The sequence below is a fragment of the Oncorhynchus mykiss genome, chromosome 27, assembly GCF_013265735.2.
Source record: "Oncorhynchus mykiss isolate Arlee chromosome 27, USDA_OmykA_1.1, whole genome shotgun sequence".
Classification (NCBI taxonomy): domain Eukaryota; kingdom Metazoa; phylum Chordata; class Actinopteri; order Salmoniformes; family Salmonidae; genus Oncorhynchus; species Oncorhynchus mykiss.
Window position 1 is genome coordinate 16,666,891 of NC_048591.1, and position 25,173 is coordinate 16,692,063.

The 25,173-nt window shown below is 43.9% G+C and overlaps 3 protein-coding genes and 4 non-coding genes across 7 annotated transcripts; 1 reads left to right on the forward strand and 6 right to left on the reverse strand.

The window, feature by feature from the left end:
- Positions 1-4,184: 4,184 nt before the first annotated feature.
- Positions 4,185-11,006, reverse strand: LOC110507642 (40S ribosomal protein S3). Its single transcript, XM_021587755.2, has 7 exons — positions 10,644-11,006; positions 10,045-10,175; positions 7,256-7,349; positions 6,454-6,548; positions 5,659-5,846; positions 4,989-5,192; positions 4,185-4,257 (listed from the first exon to the last, which is right to left on the reverse strand). Exons 1-6 carry the CDS (start codon positions 10,671-10,673, stop codon positions 4,993-4,995), a joined length of 738 nt encoding a protein of 245 aa, XP_021443430.1. The 5' UTR covers positions 10,674-11,006; the 3' UTR covers positions 4,185-4,257; positions 4,989-4,992.
- LOC118944800 lies at positions 4,538-4,684 on the reverse strand. The gene has a single exon (XR_005040117.1). It is a non-coding gene; the product is annotated as a small nucleolar RNA SNORD15 (small nucleolar RNA).
- On the reverse strand, positions 5,352-5,499 carry LOC118944788. The gene has a single exon (XR_005040105.1). It is a non-coding gene; the product is annotated as a small nucleolar RNA SNORD15 (small nucleolar RNA).
- On the reverse strand, positions 6,029-6,175 carry LOC118944787. The gene has a single exon (XR_005040104.1). It is a non-coding gene; the product is annotated as a small nucleolar RNA SNORD15 (small nucleolar RNA).
- On the reverse strand, positions 6,796-6,943 carry LOC118944801. Its single transcript, XR_005040118.1, has one exon. It is a non-coding gene; the product is annotated as a small nucleolar RNA SNORD15 (small nucleolar RNA).
- Positions 10,826-21,530, forward strand: LOC110507104 (integrator complex subunit 4-like protein 2). Its single transcript, XM_036965679.1, is given in 18 exon segments — positions 10,826-10,895; positions 11,397-12,575; positions 12,763-12,863; positions 14,553-14,676; positions 14,784-14,855; positions 16,433-16,604; positions 16,774-16,976; positions 17,174-17,316; positions 17,452-17,567; positions 17,627-17,719; positions 17,722-17,756; positions 17,839-17,996; positions 18,079-18,172; positions 18,865-18,995; positions 19,073-19,132; positions 19,398-19,762; positions 20,126-20,240; positions 20,377-21,530. Coding segments are annotated over 14 exon segments (1,788 nt in total). The 5' UTR covers positions 10,826-10,895; positions 11,397-12,575; positions 12,763-12,789; the 3' UTR covers positions 19,711-19,762; positions 20,126-20,240; positions 20,377-21,530.
- On the reverse strand, positions 21,011-24,270 carry LOC110507105 (mth938 domain-containing protein-like). Its single transcript, XM_021586973.1, has 3 exons — positions 24,199-24,270; positions 23,960-24,055; positions 21,011-21,118 (listed from the first exon to the last, which is right to left on the reverse strand). Exons 1-3 carry the CDS (start codon positions 24,268-24,270, stop codon positions 21,011-21,013), a joined length of 276 nt encoding a protein of 91 aa, XP_021442648.1.
- Between the last annotated feature and the right edge of the window lie 903 nt (positions 24,271-25,173).

Sequence of the window (25,173 nt, forward strand, 5' to 3'; positions counted from 1 at the left end):
CACTGAGGTGTTTCTATGGGCGTGGTCACGTCGAGTTTCAGGTGTCACTATTTCTATGGTTTCGGCCTGTCCAGGCATGGCCCCAGGTGGGTATCCGTGACAGGTTTGTACTGAAGGACAATTTTGCTGTCCCAACGGTGCTCAGTTCAGGGAAAGTGCATTTATATTTTTGTTCAGTGTAAAATGTAATGTTTGGGTCCCATGTTTCATAAGCTGCAATAAAATACCTGAGAAATGTTTCATAAGCTTGTCTCTCAAATTGTATTGTATTGTTTACATCCATGTTAGTAAGCATTTCTCCTTTGCCAAAATAATCCATCTAGCTGACCGGTGTGGCATATCAAGAAGCTGATTAAATAGCAGAATTACACATGTGCACCTCATGCCGGGGACAAAACAGGGCCTCCATAATGTGCAGGTGTCGCAACACAATGCCAAAATGTCTCAATTTGAGGGAGCGCGCAATTGACATGCTGACTGCAGGAATGTCCACCAGAGCTATTGCCAGAGAATGCGATGTTCATTTCTCTACCTTACAACCTGTTTCAGAAAATGTGGCAGTATGAACAACTGGCCTTAGCACATGATTACCATCATGTGGGCGAGTTTTGCTGATGTCAACGTTGTGAACAGAGCCCCATGGTGGCGGCAGGCTTACATACGGGCAGGCTTAAGCGACGGACAACAAATACAATTGCATTTATACGATGGCAATTTGAATGCACAGAAATACCATGACAAGATCCCGAGGCACATTTATTAAAGGTGTTTGACCAACAGATGCATACATATTCCCAGTCATGTGAAAATCATAGATAAGGACCTAATAAATGTATATAAATTAACATTCTCATAGGAACTGGAATTCTAAAATCTTAACTTGTTGCATTCATTTTTGGTTCAGTATAAAATAAGCTACTAGTAACAAGTAAATAACCCAAACACGGGTGCGGAAAGGATAGTATATTCTTTGATATCGGGGTTCATTACCAGAAGAGGGTTCTGTTGTTCTATAACACATCAGGTAATGATTTTCCATGACATCGACAAGAAGTTTTAGAACATGACCATGGGCTAAAACAAGCCAGGTTTATTTAACAATTGCGTTCTCGGTCCTTTGTTGGTACTGACAAAGTTCTGTTTTTATAAGGTATATTATTCTCCAAAAACTAAGGGATTATTAAAAATGTATTAAGTAGTTACTCAGGTGGCATTTCCTTACCTGGCCACCTACCCAGACTCCTTGCTACTTACCATTCACAACTGTACAAGTGCCATAAACCAAACAATTATCAAATTAATGAATTAGCATGGTTGGAACAGGAAGTTCCAACTTCCTGAACTATTAAGAGGCAGAGGAGACCATTCACACGGTCCCAGAACCCACGGGACTGAGTGTCTTTAATTTATCAAGCAAGATATTGAGCCCTGCCCATGTCTCTTTGCTTAATAAAAGGTTATCTTTTGTGCCTACAACCCAGCGTAACGATTTTGATGTTAAGGTAGACATGTTTAAGTTTTTTTTTAGAAACATCCGTTTAAGGGAATACTTTAGCTCCCCTAATTCTGACACTTCTATTGAACCAATAGGTTGCTCTCCTGCACATACTCCGACTCATTTTAGAAGCAAGTTCATTTATACCTCCAGCCAATCGCAATCACTTTATCGAGACATATTGCAGACCTGTGGAAAATGATGTTGGACATCTCCTTAAGAATAAACAGGGATCCAAATCTTTCCATAATTTACCTAAGAATGAAAAACAAGCTTTGCTTGATTTACAATATGTCAGTCCTTATTCGTCCCGCTGATAAGGGTGGGTCGGTTGTACTCATGGATAGGACAGCTTATGTACATGAGTGTCATAGACAGCTGCTTGACAACACCTTTTACAAGAAACTCAGAAGTGACCCCACTTGCCAATTTCAGAATACTATCTTCACTGTCCTAGATGGGTATTTAAGTTCTGGTCAGATAACCAAAAAATAACATGCTTTTTTTGGCTATTCAACACCCTAAAATTGCCACTTTCTATACTTTGCCGAAATTACACAAGAATGTTACACAACCTCCAGGGCGCCCTATTGTAGCGGGCATTGATGCAGTAACGGCCCCTCCATCTACTTTTGTTGACTTTTTTTATTAGACCACTCGCAGAACAGCTCCCCTCCTTTGTAAAGGACACCAGCAGTATGATCGCTGTCATTGAATCTCTTGATCCTCTCCCTGAGAATACCTTGTTAGTTACTTTTGATGTTGTCATTATACACAAATATTCCACACGAGGGCGGTAATTGAAGCTATGGAACATTTTCTTCTGCAACGTGACCCTAATGAACTACCTTCCAGTGCATGCATTGTAACATTGGCTGAAATAGTACTCACGCGTATGTAACGGATGTGAAACGGCTAGCTTAGTTAGCGTGGGCGCTAAATAGCGTTTCAATTAGTGACGTCACTTGCTCTGAGACCTTGAAGTAGTAGTTCCCCTTGCTCTGCAGGGGCCGCGACTTTTGTGGCGCGATGGGTAACGACGCTTCGTAGGTGTCAGTTGTTGATGTGTGCAGAAGGTCCCTGGTTCGCGCCCGGGTATGGGCGAGGGGACGGTCTAAATTTATACTGTTACACGTAACTATTTCATGTTTCTAAATGATTTCTTTATTCAGACGAAAGGTACTGCTATGGGATCCCCCATGGCTCCTAACTATGCTAATTTGTATGTGGGTTACATGGAGAAACAGCCTATTTTCAATCCTCTCAAAAATGTTTTCTTGCCTAACATCATTATTTGGAAACGGTATATTGATGATATTTTTGTTCTATGGAGGGGTGATGTAAAACAGCTCCAGGCATTCCATGCTTTTCTTAACTCCTGTTCTGAGCATCTGAGATTTACTATGCAATCTGATACACGTCAAATCAGTTTCCTTGATCTTGTGTGAAGATAATGTTTTATACACTGATCTTTACATGAAGCCTACTGATCGTAGCAGTTTGTTGAGGGCTGATCGTTGTCACCCACTTCCTTTGAAAAATTGACAGAAATGTGGCTAAGACGCAAAGAAAGTTCATGGAGAGGGGCTACAAGAATGATCAGATTAATATTGCCATTGAGAAAATTCAAAACATTACCTTTTTCAAGGTCAGTCTAGCAAAAAGACGCATTCTTGCATTCTAAGTGCTCTGAACAAATTAAGGGAATTGTTCAAACATTGGCACATCCTAAAATCCGATGATGGTCCGAAAACACATTACCGAGACTTTCTCTTGGTCGTATTCTCGCGGGGCAGAAATCTCAGAGACCAATTGGTAAACTGATTTACCACCCCATGATATTCCTGAACAATGTCTAATTGCACCCCTACTGGATGGAAATTACAAATGTAATGGCTGTGCTCAATGCAATGGCACTTATAAATGTAGATCCTTCAAACACCCACAAACAGGGTAATCGATCCCAATAAAAGGTGTTATTATGTGCTCCACTAAGGCAGTTATTTACCTTATAACTTGTCCTTGTGGTAAAAATTATGTAGGTAAAACAAAGCGCGAATTAAAAGTACATATCTCAAGAGCATCGTAGCACCATTAGGTGTAAAAACTTTACTTATCCAGTTGCGGCCCACTTCTTGGAGGCAGGCCACTCGATTTCGTCTCTGAGTTATATTGGCATCGAACATGTCACCCTCCCTAGGAGAGGGGCTGACCTTGAAAATGTATTGTTAAAACGAGAGGCTGCCTGGATCTTTAATTTAAAGACCCTTGCTCCCTTCGGTCTCAACGTAGACTTTGATCTGAAGCCATTCTTGTGACTTTGCCATTGTAATTGTTTGTAAGCTTATGTAGTCAACTTAATCTATGATCGTATGCTATCCATTTGTTGTTTGTATGCTGTTCTTTATGACATTTTAATATTTGATTATTAACCAATATTAGGCCACTCTTGGCCATGATTACAGACATGTCTTTTGACACTATATGAGTCATCCAGCAGTATTTGTGATTATACCCTGATGAAGACAGCTTGGCTGTCGAAACGTTGGTATTACATTTTTGCATCTGAGCTCCTAGAGTGTGCGGCTCTTTTATTTTCAAGTTTCCTACTCCGCTAGCCAGCACCTCGTCTTAATAGGTGTGCCTTTCTTTTTCTTCTAGATGGAACAGAAAGTTGACAGACAAGGTGTATTTTCCAGGTTTTATTTTTGTACAGAAAGAAAATGCAGGGTCCTGCTTTCATCTGAACAAATGGTTGACACCTGGAGAAGAAAAGACAGAATATCCAACATTAGGACACCATCCCTAACCCTACCAGAATCAGTTTGTGAATTATACACAACATACAGTAGCTTAGCTAAATGTGCAACAGTCTAGAAACATCCTCAGGGTCAATTCCGCCACCAGTATATTGTCTGACTCAAATGGCACCCCATTCCAAATACACTGTACTGCTGTTGAACGGAGCCCTATGGGTCCTGGTCAAAAGTAGTGCAAAATGAAGGGAATTTGAGACGCACATATTTGATACATTCAGGAAGCCCTTCTCAGACAAATGCCTCGATGTCTTCAACTGAAGAGACACGCTGTTCTGGGGAACTGAACCCAGAGACACAGAACGTGACCCTGACCCAGTGACCTCAGACAGGCTGTGTCCCATTCAGACTCGTCATCGTATCATCACAGAAGGGATGCGTAAACTAAACTAAAGTAAACAAACTGTGTATCCCACGCTGAGATAGATGCTTTGAGGGAGCATTTTAAAATGACACAATCATGGGGAGTCCTTTCACTACCACAAGCCTTCTCCACAATTAATACTTCATCAATCTAGATTTAAAAATGATCTCCCAGATTTCATTTGTGGTGTCCCCCAACAATGCAAATTTTGAGTCAATCTGGTTAAATTTGGGTCCTGAGGCAAAACCAGTTGAGACTGATTTACAGTACATTTCTACTATACGGTGGCTGGGTTAGTGTTAGGGTATAGTACCTGTCTATGCGGTGGGTACAGGAGTCGGTGGCATGGCTGCTGGGGCTTCTGGCTTGGCCCCCTTCTGCTCAGACACAGGGGTGGCGGGGATAGTCTCGTCTTTGGGCTCCACAATGCTCACATGGTCTGGCAGAGGCTTCTTGGGGCCGATCTTACCACTGGGGTCCCATGGTAACATGATTTTCACCTTGATGCCCAGCACACCTGACAGACAAAAACACATACATGAACACATCAGTGCCCTCTACCCAACAGTTACGCAGAACCATGAAGCATGTAGAATAGAGTATGAGGGTTAGCCTGTGTGTAGAGTAGCAAGAAAGAGGTTGATCATAATATAACTAGACTTAAGTAATTCCTGGCCCTTCTCAGACAAATGCCTCGATGTCTTCAATTGAAAAGACACGCTGCTCTGGGGAACTGAATCCAGAGAAACAGAACGTGTCCCTGACCCAGTGACCGCAGAGACAAACCGTGTCCATTCCGACTCGTCATCGTATCATCACTGAAGGAAAACATTTAATCTTCATAAGCAACAGGCCAAAGATGATACTGTTGATGACTCACCTTGACAGAGCAGAATAATCTAGGGGTAGGGTATAGGGGTTGATTTGGTATTCACCTGTTTAGGGGTAGGGTAGTAGTGTCTAGGGGTTGATTTGGTACTCACCCTGTCGGAGCAGGACGTGGCGTACAGCAGTGTCTACGTAGTAGTTGACTGGGTCTCCACTGTGGATCATCAGGCCGTCAACAAATTTCATTGACTTGGCCCTCTGACCCCTCAGCTTCCCAGAAACTACCACTTCACAACCCTTAGAGCCACTCTCCATGATGAACCTCAGCACACCATAGCAAGCCCTGGAAGAGGGATAGAAGGAGGAAAGGGATGGAAAGAGGGATGGTGAAGGTGGAGAAAAGACAGCGGGTGGAGGAGGGCGAGAGAGGATGAAGGGGAGGGGGGTGTAAGTGAGAAAGAAAATAGTTTTAATACTCATGGCAACTATGAGATCACATCTAACATTATGAGCAATTTTGCTGGCCCTTCTCAGACAAATGCCTCGATGTCTTCAACTGAAGAGACACGCTGCTCTGGGGAACTGAACCCAGAGACACAGAACGTGTCCCTGACCCAGTGACTGCAGAGACCGACTGTCCCATTCCGACTCGTCATCGTATCATCACCGAAGGGAGACATTCTACTTCATATCATGAGAAAGTTCAAGAAAGTGGACTGTAACAGCAGGGGTATGTTCTGCTCAATGGATTCCTAGAGACACTCATGTTAGCATGCTAAGCTAACCAGGGGCTGCCTAAGACAACAGATATAGAACCTGCTTACCTTCCCAAATCCTAACCTGTACTATTACAGAGTGAAACCTGCTCCTTTACAGGTTAATGCACAACTGACCATGAAGCAGTGTCTAGGTGCAACATGTTAGAGCTCACAGGCCAGGGTTCGTCTTACCTACGTACAGCCAGTCCTCCCAGCAACTTGTAGCGCAGGGACTCAGCCTGAGCAATGGCACACAGACCACGTGTTGCAACCTTCTCAGCATACAGCTAGAGGGAGAGAGTGGGGAAGTTATCCTTCTACACATACAGAGAGCGGGAGAGGCTACACAGCCTAAAGCTTGGTGTGGCTGCTGCAGTGTGATCACCGCGGGACCACCACAGCAGAGAAGTGTAGCCTCACGATTCACGCCGACTACTTCATACATCGCTGACTACCTTCTTCTTACCCAACTAGCCACCTGACTACCTAACAAGAAAACATCTGAATCCACACATTTCCTATACTGGATTGAGTCCTTCTCAGACAAATGCCTCGATGTCTTCAACTGAAGAGACACGCTGCTCTGGGGAACTGAACCCAGAGACACAGAACGTGTCCCTGACCCAGTGACCGCAGAGACAAACCGTGTCCATTCCGACTCGTCATCGTATCATCACTGAAGGAAAGTGGTTCCTGGTTAACAGTCTGGTGCAAAGGCAAAGCTAGAGCTTCTCCAGTCATAGACTACCTTCAGACACACACTTGAGGTTGGTTGTTGTAAGTTGATTAACACATTTAAAATCATCCCCAATGTGGAATTCACACTTGTTTAAATTTAAACTTCATAATCATATTCCTCTGTCCTCCAGAAGCCAAACCTCTTCTGAACCACAGTTGTCAGCTCCTTGATGTTGGGGTTAGGGAGTATGTTTAATGTTTACACGTAAGCAGCTGTAGTGTGTCCGGTGGATGCATGTCAGTAGTGTGCGATTACCTCCACGTTGCCCTCGGGGAAGCCAAACCTCTTCTGAACAACAGCGGTCAGCTCCCGGATGCGACGGCCCTTCTCTCCCAGAACATTCTGGGTCCTGAAACAACAATAATCCATTTCTAAATGTGCTTTGTATGCAATCAGTGTATTTTATCTTTCTGAAAGCTCCAGCCGTATTTAACAGGTTTTTAATATTTAAAAATGTTTGAGTTAGTAAACGCAGATTAGTTTGAATGGTGCAGGACAGTAGCTGGAAGGCGCCAGTGTTCTCATTATGATAAAAACACTTTGGCAAAATGGCTCTTTCTAAAGCAGACCACTTTCGCCAACCCTAACCCACCATATCTCTAACTCGCCACCTAAACAAGATTTTTTGTGTTGAGCAGTTGCACACGAGACAGTCTAATTTGCACTGGTCTCTGTGGACTAAAATACCACTGTCCAAGAAGGGGAGTGTGGCTAAGATGCATAAGAAACATCTAACTCCAGAATGTTTGGTTATGGTGATTTAAGTTAATGCATTCAATTATTATTAGTCGTTTATCGTTCTCATTATGGGAGTTGACACTGTTTGCAGAGCTCACAAAACACGCTACACTTGTGAGAAACATGATTTATGTCATTCCATTCACAAGTTGTCAATTTATTGTATTTTGTTTGAAGCGCTACTGTCACATAGAAGTAGGCCCAGGCTACCTGACCTGTGCCTAAATGTAGGCCATAAATGTGGCCATCTGCGAATGTCTGATAGTTAAGACAATCCGAAATACTCACCACCACTAATGAGCTTCTCAAAGTAATGTTATTCACCTCAAAACTAAATCCGTTTTCGAATCCATTGAGGAACTATTGTCATTCTCGATGCATTAGAAAAATATTTACAGGTCTCTCCCTTTTGATAACCACTCGTCATGAAAGGGAAAAATGTAAAGCTCTGATCTGGTATTTTATGACGTTTCGACTGGATTACTTCTTATTCCTTTCACAAATAGCCTACAGCGGTGTCTGTCCACTAGCACCTTCTGGTGAACACAGTCGATACAATGTTTCAAGTTCTTTCAGAAATGCCATGACCAGCCAATGTGATTTATAGGGTATTTTCTGCCAGCATTCTGTAATGTTTTTATTTATTTGCTTTATGTAGGCTACTATTTAACATAGTTGGCAAAATAAGTTTAATTTTAGATTTCAATTAGATAGAACTTTGATTAACCAAATGATAATGATTTTGAGAGAAAGACCATAATAAAATAAATGAAACTGTTCCACGAAAATCACAACTCATATTCAAAATGGAAATGGTTGCCGACAACTTCAGGAGCATAATGGCAAAATCTGCGGGGCCGGCAGCAGGAGGATGGTCGGGAACAGGGTTCTTAATTATTTAATCAAACAGCATGCTTAAAGCATCAGACAAGCTCAGTAGATAGTTGATTTTATTAAAAGACACGGGGTGTGTCTATATGGTCAACATTTACAAGGCCGCAGGGCCAGACAGATTACCAAGACGTGTACTGCGAGCATGCGCTGACCAACTAGTGTCTTCATTGACACTTTCAAACTCTCCCTGTCCAAGTCTAATTCCACCATGTTTTAAGCAAACCACCATAGTGCCTGTGCCCAAGAACACTGAGGTAACCTGCCTAAATGACTACCGACCCGTAGCACTCATATTGAAGACTCATGTTAAAAGAAACCACCAGCTTTCATATGTTCTGAGCAAGGAACTGAAATGTTAGCTTTCTTACATAGCACATATTGCACTTTTATTTTCTTCTCCAACACTGTTTTTGCATTATTTAAACCAAATTGAACATGTTTCATTGTTTACTTGAGGCTAAATATATTTTATTGATGCATTATATTAGGTTAAAATAAGTGTTCATTCAGTATTGTTGTAATTGTCATTATTACAAATAAAATAAAAACATTCAGCCGATTAATCGGTATCGGCCCCATGGTCCTCCAATAATCGGTATCGGCGTTGAAAAATCATAATCCGTCAACCTCTAGTCCACATCACAACAAACATGGTCCAAGCTCAACAAGATGGTCGGGAAGTGGGCACAACAAAACTTACTCCACCCCCAGGAGACAAACGATTTAGCATGTGTCCACTGGTTGCATCACTGCCTGGTATGACAACAGCTCGGACTCCGTCCGCAGGGCACTACAGAGGGAAGTGTGAACAGCCCAGTACATCACTGGGGCCAAGCTTCCTGCCATCCAGGACCTCTATACCAGTGTGTCAGAGCTTCTATCTGCAATCCATAAGACTCCTGAACACCTAATCAAATGGCTACCCATACTATTTGCATTGCCCCCCCACACCGCTGCTACTGTTGTTATCATCAATGTGCCACCTCACATTGACTCTGTACCAGTACCCCCTGTATATTGTCCCACTATTGTTATTTTACTGGTGCTCTTTAATTACAGCTTACTTTGTTATTACTGCATTGTTGGCTCATTTCACTGTATGGTTGTTGTATTAGGCGCATGTGACAATTTGATTTGATTTTGAAATACAACCAAGTTCTATTTTAGCACCTGCATTCCTTAGTACTTGTTAGCATTTTGTAATCATTATGGGACATACTTTCGGCTTGCGTTTGGGGGAAAATTGCCCCCTTGTGTGCACTACCGGTAATACAGTATATCCCGGCATGGCACGGTATAAAAATCTGGATACCGCCCAATCCTACCACTTACACAAATTAATTATACTACCAACAATCAACCTTTTAAAGCCTGAATAACACCACTAGCTACCAACATACCAGTAACGTTACCTTGTGGCCAGGATTATGATCTCGGTCCTGGTCGGGGTCACACGCACCTCCACACCGGAATACCCATCCTCCGCAAGCTCGCGCGTCAGGAACTCGTTCAGCTCGGCTTTGAAGATTCCGTCCGCGACAAACTAACGAAGGATAACACAAGGTTGTAGGGAACATGCTTGTAGTCACATAGCCACTAGTGAACGTGCATCAGGTAGCATCATTGGCCCACAAGTTACAGAGCTGGTGAACTGTAACGTTAGCGCCAAAGTTAAAATAAAGTATCCTGCCACATGTGTGACTAACATTAGCCAACTAGACACTGACCACTAATCTAGACATCACTTCAGAGTTGTAACTCTATTTTAATGGTGATTTTCTGGTTATGCTTACTCGCTAGCACGGTATAAAAGGCAACCCGTGACACGTTCACTAGCGGGGGATTCCTGTACCCGTAGCTAGTATCTGTGGTAATCCTCTTTAGTCTAGGGGACGAGGACGCCGAGCAATACTACAACCAACTCCGTATTCATACTGCTAACACATGGCATCCGAATTTCCTACAAATGCATCCGTTATAAAGAGCATTTTGAGACGAAATGTGAACTGACCTTCCTCTTCTTTGAGATTTGCACAGCCATCTTACTGGAGGCCGCTGACAGGAAAGAATTCGTTAAGGAACCGGAAGTATATTTATACCAAGAATTGCGTATTCCGTCGACACTTGATGACGATATGTTGGGAGCTTTAAAAAAAAAAAATACTAGTAGCTACCTTTAGCTAAACAACGAACGTTAACTTCGTTGGAAATGGCAGCACATCTCAAAAAGCGAGTTTACGAACAATTATCAGAAGTTGTCCAGGTTGGTAGACCATGATTACGGAAAAAAACTAAACATTCACCTTTAACCAACGTTGTTCTTTCAATAATAGCAAGCCAGCTAGCTAACGTTAGACTGCGTCTGAGTGTTTCGTAGCTAGCTAACAATAACAACACCGAGTTGTTGATAACATCATGCATCCTCTTTTATTAACTTTAGCTAGATATAGATATTATATTGGCCTCATAGAAAAGCTGGGTCACAGGGATCTGAGCAAATGGCCAGTGGTAGCTAGTTATGCTGGCTGGTGTACAATTGCAATCTTGTTCTAGCCTGTGTCCCAGTCTGTTTCTGTTATGATCATGCAAAGGACAGCAATATAGTGGGGAGGAGCACAAATCGATCTGGGCTAGCTTTGTCTAGATCCTAGCTATAGTTCGATCCCTACAGCTTTAGATATGCCGTTTAGCTATCCAGATCCGTATCATCTCATATCACAAAATGAAAAAGAAAAGGTAATCCATTGTCTCTGTTGATCAACAGCTTCTCCAAGAGGAGGCTCCAGCCAAGAAGCTCCGTCTGACCAAACCAATTAAGTCTGCAGCGCTGCACATTGACCTGTGTAAGGCCCCCAACCCCACTGATATCTTGTAGTACCTGCTGCACTTTGCCCGCAGCTCCGTGGAGGCAGAGAGTGTGGAAGGGGTGGTAAGCATACTGCTGGAACACTACTACAAGGTATGGTGTCTTGGCTTTAATCCTTCCATCCCTCCATCTTCTCCTTCCGTCCTTTCTCTTCTCTTTCTATCTATCCGTCATCTCTCTCCCTTCTCTTCCTCCTGGGACACTATTACAAAGTAAAGTAACCCTCCTATCCCTAGCTGCTCTTAGCAATGTGGGTGTATTTACATACACTAGCGTTGCTTTCAGTTGTATTGGGTTGCACAAAAACAGTCAGCGGAAAGACAGAAGTTCAATAAAATATAATGTCAACGTACTGTGCCAACATACTCGCTGCTTACCTTATGTCAAAATAAAAGTCCTGCACATGCGCCATATGTGGACAAAAAATAAATAACTTGTGGGGGACTTTTATTTTGACATGAGAAATGCAGATTAGAAGTGGGTCTTCTACAGACCCACGTTTGGAAAGTCTGTTTAGTAATACAATCTTTTAGATATTTTGTCAAATTCCCCCTGTCATAATGACCAACCTTCCTGCCCACCGGCACAGTAAGTAGAAATGGAATTGTATTTAACTTCTGGCTTCCCGCAAACTGTTTTTGGGCAACCCAATACAATTGAAAGCAACGCTAGTGTATGGAAATAGGCCCGCGTTGCCAAGAGCAGCTATCCTCTCCCCTCCTTCCATGGTCCCTCCTTTCTCCCCTCCTACTTTTATCCTTTCTGCCTCTCCTTCTTCCATCCCTTCTTTCCCTCACCTTGCTCCTGTCTCTTGCTCCTGAATCTCTCTCATACCTCTTTTTCATCCCTCTCTCGCTCATCCTCCTCTCTCGCTCATCCCCCTTGCTCATCGATCTCGCTCATCGATCTCTCTCATCCCTCTTGCTCATCCTCCTCTCTCTCAGCACCTGTCAGACACATATTTCGGCATGAGGAATAAATGCCTGCAACTCCTGAGTTGCCTGGGAAATGTGGACACGCCCCTAAATAAAGACGGACCGGTATTGGTTCCAGCTATGATTGGGGGCGGTGCTTCAGGTGTGTATATTTATTTGCGTTAACCAGGGTAGTTGAGTCAACAACAAAATATATTCACTACATAACATGTTTATACTTAATTTAACCAGACTAGTCCCCTCATCACATCACCATGTCTGTGAGAGATGTGTGTGGGATGTGCACAAGTAGTGTGTTATCAGTGACTATTTTCCACTCTCCCTTCCAGGGGTGTCTGGCGCAGTGTGTGTGAGAGATGCACAGAGCGTCATCAGTGACTACTTTTCTGACCAGGACCCAAGGGTGTGCACGGCGGCCATCAAAGCCATGGTATGACCTCACTTGCTCCTGTTATGTCCCAATATACATACAGTTGAAGTCGGAAGTTTATATACACCTTAGTCAAATACATTTAAACTCAGTTTTTCACAATTCCTTAAATTTAAACCTAGTAAAAAATTCCCTGTCTTAGGTCAGTTAGGATCACCACTGTATTTTAAGAATGTGAAATGTCAGAATAATAGTAGAGAGTGATTTATTTCAGCTTTTATTTCTTTCATCACATTCCCAGTGGGTCAGAAGTTTACATGCACTCAATTAGTATTTGGTAGCATTGCCTTTAAATTAACTTGGCTCAAATGTTTTCGGGTAGCCTTCCACAAGCTTCCCACAATAACTCGGGTGAATTTTGGCCCATTCCTCCTGACCGAGCTGGTGTAACTGAGTCAGGTTTGTAGGCCTCCTTGCTCGCACACACTTTTTCAGTTCTGCCCACAAATGTTCTATAGGGCAAGCCATTTTGCCACAACTTTGGAAGTATGCTTGGGGTCATTGTCCACTTGGAAGACCCATTTGCAACCAAGCTTTAACTTCCTGACTGATGTCTTGAGATGTTGCTTCAATATATCCACACAATTTTGCTTCCTCATGATGACATCTATTTTCTGAAGTGCACCAGTCCCTCCTGCAGCAAAGCACCCCCACAACATGATGCTGCCACCCCCGTCCTTCACGGTTGGGATGGTGTTCTTCGGCTTGCAAGCCTTCCCCTTTTTCCTCCAAACATAACAATGGCCATTATGGCCAAACAGTTCTATTTTTGTTTCATCAGACCAGAAGACATTGCTCCAAAAAGTACAGACTTTGTCCTCGTATGCAGTTGCAAACTGTAGTCTGGCTTTTTTATGGTGGTTTTGGAGCAGTGGCTGCTTCCTTGCTGAGTGGCCTTTCAGGTTATGTCGATATAGGACTTGTTTTACTGTGGATATAGATACTTTTGTACCGGTATCCTCCAGCATCTTCACAAGGTCCTTTGCTGCTGTTCTGGGATTGATTCGCACTTTTCGCACCAAAGTACGTTCATCTCTAGGAGACAGAAAGCGTCTCCTTCCTGAGCGGTATGACGGCTGTGTGGTCCCTTGGTGTTTATACTTGTGTACTATTGTTTGTAGAGATGAACAGATTTCTCTCAAGGATGAACCAGACTCATGGAGGTCTACAATTTATTTTCTGGGTTCTTGGCTGATTTCTTTTGCTTTTCCCATTATGTCAAGCATAGAGGCACGGAGTTTGAAGGTAGGCCTTGAAATACATCCACAGGTACACCTCCAATTGGCTCAAATTATGTAAATTAGCCTATCAGAAGCTTCTAAAGCCATGACATCATTTTCTAGAATTATCTAGGCTGTTTAAAGGCACAGTCAACTTAGTGTATGTAAACTTCTGACCCACTGGAATTGTGATACAGTGAAATAATCTGTCTGTAAACAATTGCTGGGAAAATTACTTGTGTCATGCACAAAGTAGATAAGAGCACCAAATCCATGATGCATTGTGGGTAAATTGTGACTGTCAGGCTGATCTACAAATAATAATGAGTGCTTATTTGTGATGTAAGTCAATTTGTAGATCAGTCAGTCAGCAGTCGCCTGAAATGTTGGCTGCAATGTCAGACAAGCCCAACACTACACACTGAACACAAACTCACTGATGAAAACAGCTGTGCGATGGTGACTAAAGGTGTCATCTGCCTATCCCGTCGTCCAATGAGCAAGTCCGCCTGGTCGACGACTCGTTTGGGAAGATCAGTCACGTGGTCTCTGATGGATCCTGGGTAGTCAGGGTGCAGGCCGCCAAAACACTGGTGTGTACACACACACACACACAAACCATTCTTTCACATCTTACTTTTCAGATAGTCATGGCTCTCCTTTCCTAACACTCCTCTCATCCCTCTCCTCTCTTCCTCAGGGTAACATGTTGCAAGTCAGTCCTCACTTCCTTGAGCAGACTCTGGACAAGAAACTGATGTCAGACCTCAGGGTACGTACAGTGTGTGTGTGTGTGTAAATGTCTCTTCAGAGGAAGCATACAGCATTTTATTTGTCATTTATTTCTAATAACGTATATTTCAGAGGAAATATACGGCTCACAAGAAGGCCAAGGAGCTCTTTGTAATCTAGATGTAATGTAATACAGTATATACTGTATGTAATGTAATCTGTATGTAGTGTAATCTATACATATTGTTATCTACACTAAACAAAAAAATAAACAGTCCGTTCAATGTTTCATGAGCTGACATATAAGATCCCAGAACTTTTCCATATATATGCACAAAGCTTATTTCTCAAAAGAAATGTGCACAAGTTTGTTTACATACCTGTTAAAGCATTTCTCCTTTGCCAAGATAATCTATCCACCAAATGTGAAGTCCAAGATGGACAAAGGGGGCGTTGTTGGGGCTGTGTTTCTGGACCTAAGGAAGGCTTTTGATACTGTTAACCATGAGATTCTCATCACAAAATTGTCCAAGTTCAACTTTTCCCCCCGATGCCTTGAGATGGATGAGATCATACCTTGAAGGCAGAACTCAGTGTGTCAGAGTGAGCAATGAGCTGTCGCCCACTCTTAGCTATGATGTGGGCGTGCCACAAGGGTCAATACTGGGGCACCTCCTGTTCAGCCTGTACATTAATGATCTGCCTTCTGTCTGTACTGGGTCTGAAGTTCAAATGTATGCAGATGATACAGTGATATATGTGCATGCAAAGAGCAAACAACAAGCTGCACAAGAACTCACTACTGTAATGTTCCAGGTTACAAAGTGACTCGTGTTTGCATCTCAATGTGAAAAAAACTGTTTGCATGTTCTTCACAAAGAGGGCAACAGATGCTACTGAGCCAGATGTCTATGTGTCAGGGGAGAAGCTTCAGGTGGTACCTGATTTTAAGTACCTATCTGATTTTAAGTACCCTAATACTTGATTCCAATCTCTTTTAAAAAGCATGTGAAAAAGGTCATTCAGATAACCAAATTCAACCTAGCTAATTTCCGATTTATACGAAATTGTTTGACTACAGAGGTAGCAAAACTGTACTTCAAATCTATGATACTCTCCCACTTAACATACTGCTTGACTAGTTGGGCCCAAGCTTGCTGTACAACATTAAAACCTATTCAGTCTGTCTACAAACAGGCTCTCAAAGTGCTTGATTGGATGCCCAATCGCCATCATCACTGTTACATCCTCAGAAAGCATGAGCTCTGAGTTGGGAAAATCTTGTGAAATACACCGATGCATGTCTTGTATTCCAGATCCTAAATGGCCTGGCTCCCCCTCCACTCAGTATTTTTGTTAAACAGAAAACCCAAACATATGGCAACAGATCCACAAGGTCTGCCATGAGAAGTGACCCCCCCGCGTTCAGGGACACATTATTACATTTCTGTTAGTCACATGTCTGTGGAACTTGTTCAGTTTATGTCACAGTTGTTGAATCTTGTTATGTTCATACAAATATGTTTTCTGAAAATAAATGCAGTTGACAGTGAGAGGATGTTTCTTTTTTTGCTGCGTTTATAATATATATGTACGTGTGTGTTATCTATATTTCAGAGGAAACGTACTGCTCATGAGCGGGCCAAGGAGCTCTATGCGTCTCGTGAGTTCTCCTCTGGGATGAAATGGGCTGATGATGCTCCCAAGGAGAAGGTGGACACCTCCGCTGTCAACCTGATCGCCTCGGGGGCCTGCGGAGCCTTTGTACACGGACTGGAGGAGATGTACGGTAAGTGCGTGTGTATCGGCAAGGGTGTGTGTGTCAGTGTTTGTGTTTGTGGGATGCCTCTGTGTGTGGTGTGATGTTTATTTAATTTTCTCCCGTGTAAAGGCTGTTAGAGGGAGAGAGAGTGTTGTGTGTGTAAATGATAATGTGCCTGTGTGTTTTTTATCTGTAGAGGTGCGTATTGCTGCTGTGGATGCCTTCTCTGCTCTCGCCCAATCATCTGCCAGCTTTGCTGAGATGTGCCTGGACTTCCTGGTTGACATGTTTAACGATGAGATTGAGGCGGTCAGGCTGCAGTCCATCCACGTCCTCAGACAGATCTCTACTAACACCCTGAGAGAAGACCAGCTGGATACTGCACTGGCTGTACTAGAGGTAATACACACACCAACACAGATATGGAGAAATACACACACACACACACGCAGATTCTCACATGCACGCACCAACACACACACGCATGCGCACACACACACTTTTCACACTTACAAGGTGAAAGAAGAACATTTCTAAATGATAAAATATATTTTTTATGGATAATAATAAACAACTGAAGTGTGTAACCTGTGTAGGACTCGTCTCGTGACATCAGAGAAGTGCTACATGAGTTGCTGTGTTTCACCAATGTGTCGACTAAAGAGTGTATCCAACTGGCTCTGCTGGAGCTGTTGAAAAATCTCACCAAGTACCCCACTGACCGCAACTCTGCCTGGAAGTAAGTAAGTGTGTGTGTGTGTGTACGTGCGTGCGTCAATTTGCAAGTGATTCAATAAAAAGCTTTTACAAGTCAACACTCTCTTATCTTCATTGCTATCTTTCTCTTCATCTCTCCCCCTCTCAATCTCTCTAGGTGTCTAAAGTTTCTAGGTTGTCGTCATCCTACCCTGGTATTACCGCTGGTTCCAGAGCTGCTCAGTACTCACCCTTACTTCCACACCCCTGAACCAGACATGGACGGCCCTGCCTGTATCCTACACACACACACCCCCCTATACCTATTGTGTGGTCCTGACCTAGCGTAACAGCTATTGCAGTGTTGGTGCTGGTGTTCAACGCAGCTCAGTCTTGTTCCACCATGACAGCTCTGTTCTCAGACCACACATTTAGACATTACACCTACGGGACAGCCTCTCTCACCTAGTACCTCCTCTCAGGGTAAGACACACACACACACACCCCTTTCAGACAGTAGACCCATGCTGAGACCCAATATGTTGTAATGTATGTGTGTGTGTAGTTACCAGGGAGGAAGCAGGCCCCAGGTGGGAGTGGTATAGAAGGTTCCAGGAGTGTGGAGTCTGCTCAGCTGTTCCTCCAACAGAGTCAGAGCAGAGTTAGCACCATACAAAACCTACAGGACCCCGGGGCTCAGGACCTGCTAAACTTTACTATCAGGTACATATACACACACACACATACTATCAAAACATTAAAAACACATTTTGAAGTGACTATTTTGTGTGTGTGTGTGTCTCAGAGATCTACAGAGACTGGGTGAGCTACAGACAGAGCTGGCAGGGGCTGCTGACTTTTTTGCCACCTACCTCCGCTGCCAACTACTGCTCACCAAGGTGTCTCTGGATAGACAGATTTGAAATGGAAGGGATACAGGCAGTTGGGCGATATGGGTTGAAGGGGGATTGAACCCCGGTCTCCAGTGGGAAGAGGAGCACATACACTGAGTGTACAAAGCATTAGGAACACCTTCCTAATATTGAGTTGCACCTCCTTTTGCCCTCAGAACAGCCTCAATTCATTGGGCATGGACTCTACAAGGTGTCAAAAGTGTTCCACAGGGATGTTGGCCCATGTTGACTCCAATGCGTCCCACAGTTGTCAAGTTGGCTGGATGTCCTTTGGGTGGTGAACCATCGTAGATACACACGGGAAACTGTTGAGTGTGAAAAACCCAGCAACGTTGCCGTTCTTGACACACACAAACCGGTGAACCTGGCACCTACTACCATACCCCGTTCTTTTGTCTTCCCCATTCACCCTCTGAATGGCACACATACACAATCCATGTCTCAATTGTCTCAAGGCTTAACAATCCTTCTTTAACCTGTCTCCTCCCCTTAATCTACACTGATTGAAGTGGATTTAACAAGTGACATCAATAAGGGTCACCTGGTCAGTCTGTCAAGGAAAGAGCAAGTGTTTTGTACACTCAGTGTGTATGTGTCTTCAGCCGGTGGCATTAACCCTAGACAGTAATGTGATATGCAGAGCTTTGTGTATATAATGTCATGTTGTGTGTTTGTAGATGCTGGAGGAGACGTATAAACTGGTGTTCCTATATAATGGTCTGGAGAACAGACAGGTGGCCACCATACACCATGTCAGACTACAGGCTAAGGCCTTACAGCGAGTTCTGACTGCCCGTACTAGGCGAGGGTTAGTACACACACAAACACCCCCACCGTCCATGTCTATAACTGTCAAGCAGCTCAACCCCTCTCATCTCTCTGCAGAGTTGAACCTCTCATCAGTGTCTGTGAGAAGTTCCTTCAGGAGGTGGAATCCTTTCAGAGGTATATTATCTCTTTTTTTTAATCATAATTTCATCTACCAATTATTTCATGTATTTTATTTCATAAACATTTGATATTGTTGAAAACAAAAAAGACAGAATATTTGTCCTATAAAAGAAAAGAAGCAGAAACCGATGCATTTGTAATTAATTGGGCAACTGAATTGTTGTTTTAATTTATCGCCACATGGTGGCAACATTGACCTTGCAGAAAGCACACCCTTTTCTTTTGGTATTCTGATGAATCCTAACCTCTATGCCTCCAGGCTGTTTGTGGTGGAGCTGCCCCACCTCCAGGAAAGTTTTGTGGGGAAGCTGTTGGATGTGAGTCCCAGGCTGTCGGCCTACAAGCCTGGAGAACTGGTCAAGATTCTTCAGACCACACTGAGACAGAGTGGCTTCTTAAACCTTCAATTTCCTAAACGGGTACACAGAACACATACATACACACACAGGTATTTGACCCAGGTGTGGTTTGTATTGGTTGGCAGGTCCAGCGTGCATCAGCGACCATCATTGAGCCGACAGGAGAGTCTGACAACCACCTGCGTTTCACCTCTGGCCTGGTGGTGGCGCTAGACATCGACGCTACGCTGGAGCACGTACAAGACCCCCACAACACAAAGTACAGGTACACAACCTGTTATATAAGGTCTCTGGTACACAACCCGTGGCTGCGTTCCGATTCTCCAAACTTCTCCTAAAATGTGCACTCATACACTCACCTTCATGGATTTAAAAGGAATTAACTGGAATATGGTGTTAACTCCCTCCAGCCATGCTTGCACCAATCCAATGTACATGCACATTTCTGGGTGAAGGGTAGAGAATCAGAATGGAGCCTTTGTTCAGGACCTTAGCGGTATATAACCTGTGCCATCTCCTCTCTCCTGCTCATGGATGAAGTGTTGGTCCCAGTTGTAATAGTTTGCTTTGTCTTTTACACACACACACACACACACACACACACACACACACACACACACACACACAGTATCCAGACGGCCAGTCTCATGTGATTCAGCCTAAACCTGGAGACTTCAGGAGTCCTGGACCACACCGCCACCGCCTCATCACACAGGTCTACTTGTCTCACTGCGCATGGACTGGTGAGGACACACACTGTCTCACAGCACATGGACTAGTGGGGGGCACACCCACACGCATTTTACCTGTCTCACTCCGCATGGACCGGTGAGGACACAAATTTACCCCGGCCCCTTTCTCTCTGTCTTTCTCTCAAAGGCGTATCAGATCGAAGTGAGGCTGCTGCTGGCCTACAGCTCATCTTGTCTCTAAGACAGCGTGGAGCGACAGCAGCATTGAAGGCCTCCAGCCAGCAGAGGGTGCCACTGAGGGAACCATTCTCTTCAGCAAACCTGTCAAGGTCTTCATCATGCCCAAACCTGCCTGCCGCTGACAAACACACCTCTTTAAACATCCATCTCCCTTTCCCTATCCTCTTCCTCTAGTCTTTTCTATCTTGTCTGTTGTCTTCTCCCTCTCACACCCCTGACCTGCTTCTCCTCAGCCATTGGTGCAGACTCAAAGCTGGTCCTTCCTTACTGTGTTCATTTTTACAAAACAATATATTTGTTAGTGGCTGGCTGACTAGCTGACTGGCCTTTATTCTCAACTAGAATGAGAATGCGTCCCAAATAGGTCCCTATTCCATATATAGTGTACTACTTTTGACTACTGTAAAGGGAATAGGGTGCCATTTGGAATTCCGCACGAGACTAAGCCAGAGTATCACTGAGGTCACCTGTCTGATCTATGTGTTGCTATTCCTAGTTGCTATAGTTAAGGACAAACTTTTTTTGAATGAATGAATGAATGAATGAATGAATGAAACCAGATGGTATGTGGTATGATTTCATCAGCAGGTAGAGTGGAAGACGCCACCCACCTTGGCTCCCTGGCCAACCAGGTTGTTGTATTCTGTGATGGCCTTCACGGTCTGCAGCACCCTCAGTTCCACTCCTCTCTGTCACACAAAGTCCACACTTGAGGAAGGGACCTTTTTAAAGAGAGCGTGTTCAACATTGCAGCTGACTTTAAAAGACAAATTCCACCTGAAAACTATCATTTTGTTTTTGTTTCATTAATCCATTGTTGACATAGTCTCAACTTGATTGCTGACAAGCGAAACAACATTTTTTCAAGATACGTAACATTTCCAAATACATAAATCATTCCCTTCTGATGCAATTTGTATCATATTTTGCTGCGGGGATGATTTCTGTATTTTGAAAGTTAAATCGAATAAAAACAATTGTATGTCTTCACATGCGCTGAATACAACAGGTTACACCTTACAGTGAAATGCTTACAAGCCCTTAACCAACAATGCAGTTTTAAGAAAATTCCCCCCCCCCCAAAAAAAAAGTAAGAGATGAGAATAACAAATAATTAAAGAGCATCAGCAAATAACAATAGCGGGGCTATATACAGGAGGTACAGGTACAGAGTCAATGTGCGGGGGCACTGGTGTTGAGGTAATTGAGGTAATATGCACATGTAGGTAGAGTTATTAAAGTGACTGCATAGATTATAACAGAGAGTATCAGCAGCGTAGAAGAGGGTGGGGGGAAGGGCAATGCAAATAGTCTGGGTTGACATTTGACTAGCTGTTCAGGAGTCTTATGGCTTGGGGGTAGAAGCTATTTAGAAGCCTCTTGAACCTAGACTTAGCACTCCGGTACCGCTTGCCGTGCGGTAGCAGAGAGAACAGTCTATGACTAGGGTGGCTGGAGTCTGACCATTTTTAGGGCCTTCCTCTGACACCGCCTGGTATAGAGGTCCTGGGTGGCAGGGAGCTTGACCCCGGTGATGTACCGCAGCCGGAGGCCGAGCAGTTGCCATACCAGGCAGTGATGCAACCCGTCAGGATGCTCTCGATGGTGCAGCTGTAAAACCTTTTGAGGATCTGAGGACCCATGCAAAATCTTTTCAGTGTCCTGAAGGGGAATAGGTTTTATCGTGCCCTCTTCACAACTGTCTTGGGGTGCTTGGACCATGTTAGTTTGCTGGTGATGTGGACACCAAGGAACTTGAAGCTCTCCACCTGCTCCACTACAGCCCAGTCGATAAGAATGGGGGTGCTCGGTCCTCCTTTTCCTGTAGTCCACAATCATCTCCTTTGTCTTGATCATGTTGAGGGAGAGGTTGTTGTCCTTGCACCACAAGGTCAGGTCTATGACCTCCCTATAGGCTGTCTCATCATTGTTGGTGATCAGGCCTACCATGCAATCCGGATCCAGTTGCAGAGAGAGGGGTTTAGTCCCAGGGTCCTTAGCTTAGTGATGAGCTTTGAGGGCACTATGGTGTTGAACTCTGAGCTGTAGTCAATGAATAGCATTCTCACATAGGTGTTCCTTTTATCCAGGTGTGAAAGGGCAGTGTGGAGTGCAATAGAGATGGCATCATCTGTGGATCTGTTGGGGCGGTATGCAAATTGGAGAGGGTCTAGGGTTTCTGGGATAATGGTGGTGATGTGAGCCATGACCAGCCTTTTCAAAGCATTGCATGGCTACAAACGTGAGTGCTACGGGTCGGTAGTCATTTAGGTAGGTTACTTTAGTGTTCTTGGGCACAGGGACTATGGTGGTCTGCTTGAAACATGTTGGTATTACAGACAGGGAGAGGTTGAAAATGTCAGTGAAGACACTTGCCAGTTGGTCAGCGCATGCTCAGAGTACACGTCCTGGTAACACATCTGGCCCTGCGGCCTTGTGAATGTTGACCATATAGACACACCCCTGACCTGTTTAAAGGTCTTACTCACATCGGCTGCGGAGAGCGTGATCACACAGTCGTCCGGGAACAGCTGGTGCTCTCATGCATGTTTCAGTGTTACTTGCCTAGAAGTTATTTAGCTTGTCTGGTAGGCTCGTGTCAATGGGCAGCTCTTGGCTGTGCTTCCCTTTTGTAGTCTGTAATAGTTTGCAAGCCCTACCACATCCGACTGGCGTCGGAGCCGGTGTAGTACGACTCGATCTTAGTCTTGTATTGATGCTTTGCCTGTTTGATGGTCCGTCAGAGGGCATAGCGGGATTTCTTATAAGCTTCCGGATTAGAGTCCCGCTCCTTGAAAGCGGCAGCTCTAGCCTTTAGCTCAGTGCGAATGTTGCCTGTAATCCATGGCTTCTGGTTGGGGTATGTATGTACAGTCGTCCAAATAAGCCCAAGAAGTGAGGAATTTTTGTATTGAGGTCAATGAGTTTTTAATTTGGTCAACAAAAAAATGGAATTGCTCATTTGCTACGTGAGGCTTATTTGATTGTAAGTCATTTTTGTAATGTTTAAGTTGTTACGAATGCAGTGATAAGTGGACGCCTGTGGCATATCGGCAACTTACCCAAAAATGACTATATTGTAGTTGTCCCTGTTGTCATAGAGATATATAGAGGACTCATCATGGATTTAATCCATTTTAGCATGGACATTGCCATTTGAAGGCTTCCAACATGTTAAAGTAGTCAACTGGGTGGGGATTCCTATGAGTTGGGAGAAAAAAATCAGTCAATGAAGAAACATATTGTACTACTTTATAAAGGAGATTGCCATTGAGGCAATGTCTATTGCTGTCAGATGCTATAATGGCACAGAAACAAAGATGAGTCCTCTATATATCTCTATGGGCTATTATTCACACGTATCTGCGCTCTTGGTTAGAATAGTCCCACCTACCTTCCATCTTTGAGGACATTTATTTCCATTGTTAGATTGGTCATTCTAATATCTTGTCAATATAATAAACATTTTTGGGGTAAATGTGTATGGCTAGGGAAAGTCTGTGTGTATGGGTCCAGGCCTAGGGACATACCTGCAGTGCCTCACTCATGCCCTGCCCGATGACCAGCGTCTCCACCCCCTTCTGAAGTACCTCCTCCAGATCTGCAGGCTGCACTCCAGGGTGATGCTACACACAAAGTGTGTAGTGACATTATCATCAAATAAGGTGCAGCCCATGTCCATCTCTATGTGCTGTCCGTCCTATTATCATCAGAACTTACGTCCGTCTCAGTCTCTCCAGTCCCAGGCGCGGCTTCCCCCGGGCCACACCTTATAGGAAGAGGAGCAGCCCTTCACCTTCATGTGTCTCCAGGAAGGGGAAGCAATCTCTGGTGAGGACATAGGGCATGTGTTGTGTCTCAGGTGCTGTAGGCACATTTGGAAACAAATGCAGCGTTTTTAATCTAAAAAGTGGCCTAGCAACAGGAGGCTTGCCGGTTTTGAATCCCAACAGAAACATCTGCTGGGGAATAAACCAGGAACCAGAGGGTACTATCCATGGCTCACAGGGGCTGCCCTGCTCAAACCTCTCCAATCTGTGTGTTGGTGTGTCTTTCAGACGGGTTGTCAACTTGAGAGCAATGCTGCAAGAAATATGGATATATAAAGTATTCTAATAAAACATAAGCATATCTAGAGCCAAGCACGAGCTTGCGAGATCTTATTGGCGCGTTCTAGCATCATCTGCATATTTCCGTTAGGGAACGCCCACTCTGAAGTGCTCGTGTGCGATAACTCATTTCGCATTTGCACTCCTTCTAAACAACGCGATTTAAAAAAAAAACTTTTGCAAAGGGTAAAGTTTAAAACCCGTAGTCCACTCTGTTCATAAAACCGTATTGAGATCAAATGTTTCATCGATGAGAACATTTGCAGAATTTCGGCCAAAATCCATCTTCTCCCACTCCCCGGCATTGGGCTTCTTCTCGCTACCATATTTGGTAGTGCGTGGAATCACCAAGCGGATGCTTCACATTTAACCATCCAGTGAAATATCTGCCTCATTGTTGTGGCCTGACTGCTACTTCCGTGAAGGGGTGGGTGTGTTCCGAATCGTTGTCAAGTTGCTGATGCTGCAGCGTTGTGGAACTTTGCAGACAGAAATGTCATGACTCGAGCTGATGTGATCGCTTATTACATATACCAGAGAAGTATATATGTTCTATATCATAGATATCTATCTGAACGTTGGCCAACGTTGTCTCCTGCTGAAAGTGGCCATGATAAAATGTGGACTGGCTAATG

Excerpts from the sequence above, each read along its gene's own strand:
- LOC110507642 (XM_021587755.2), bottom strand. The coding sequence starts at position 10,673 with ATGGCTGTGCAAATCTCAAAGAAGAGGAAG. Across the intron at positions 10,176-10,643 it reads AAATCTCAAAGAAGAGGAAG|TTTGTCGCGGACGGAATCTT; the intron begins GTCAGTTCACAT and ends ATCCTTCGTTAG. Across the intron at positions 7,350-10,044 it reads ATCATAATCCTGGCCACAAG|GACCCAGAATGTTCTGGGAG; the intron begins GTAACGTTACTG and ends TTGTTGTTTCAG.
- LOC110507105 (XM_021586973.1), bottom strand. The coding sequence starts at position 24,270 with ATGTCCTCACCAGAGATTGCTTCCCCTTCCTGGAGACACATGAAGGTG. Across the intron at positions 24,056-24,198 it reads GCTGCTCCTCTTCCTATAAG|CATCACCCTGGAGTGCAGCC; the intron begins GTGTGGCCCGGG and ends CTTTGTGTGTAG. Across the intron at positions 21,119-23,959 it reads GCATGAGTGAGGCACTGCAG|AGAGGAGTGGAACTGAGGGT; the intron begins GTATGTCCCTAG and ends TTTGTGTGACAG.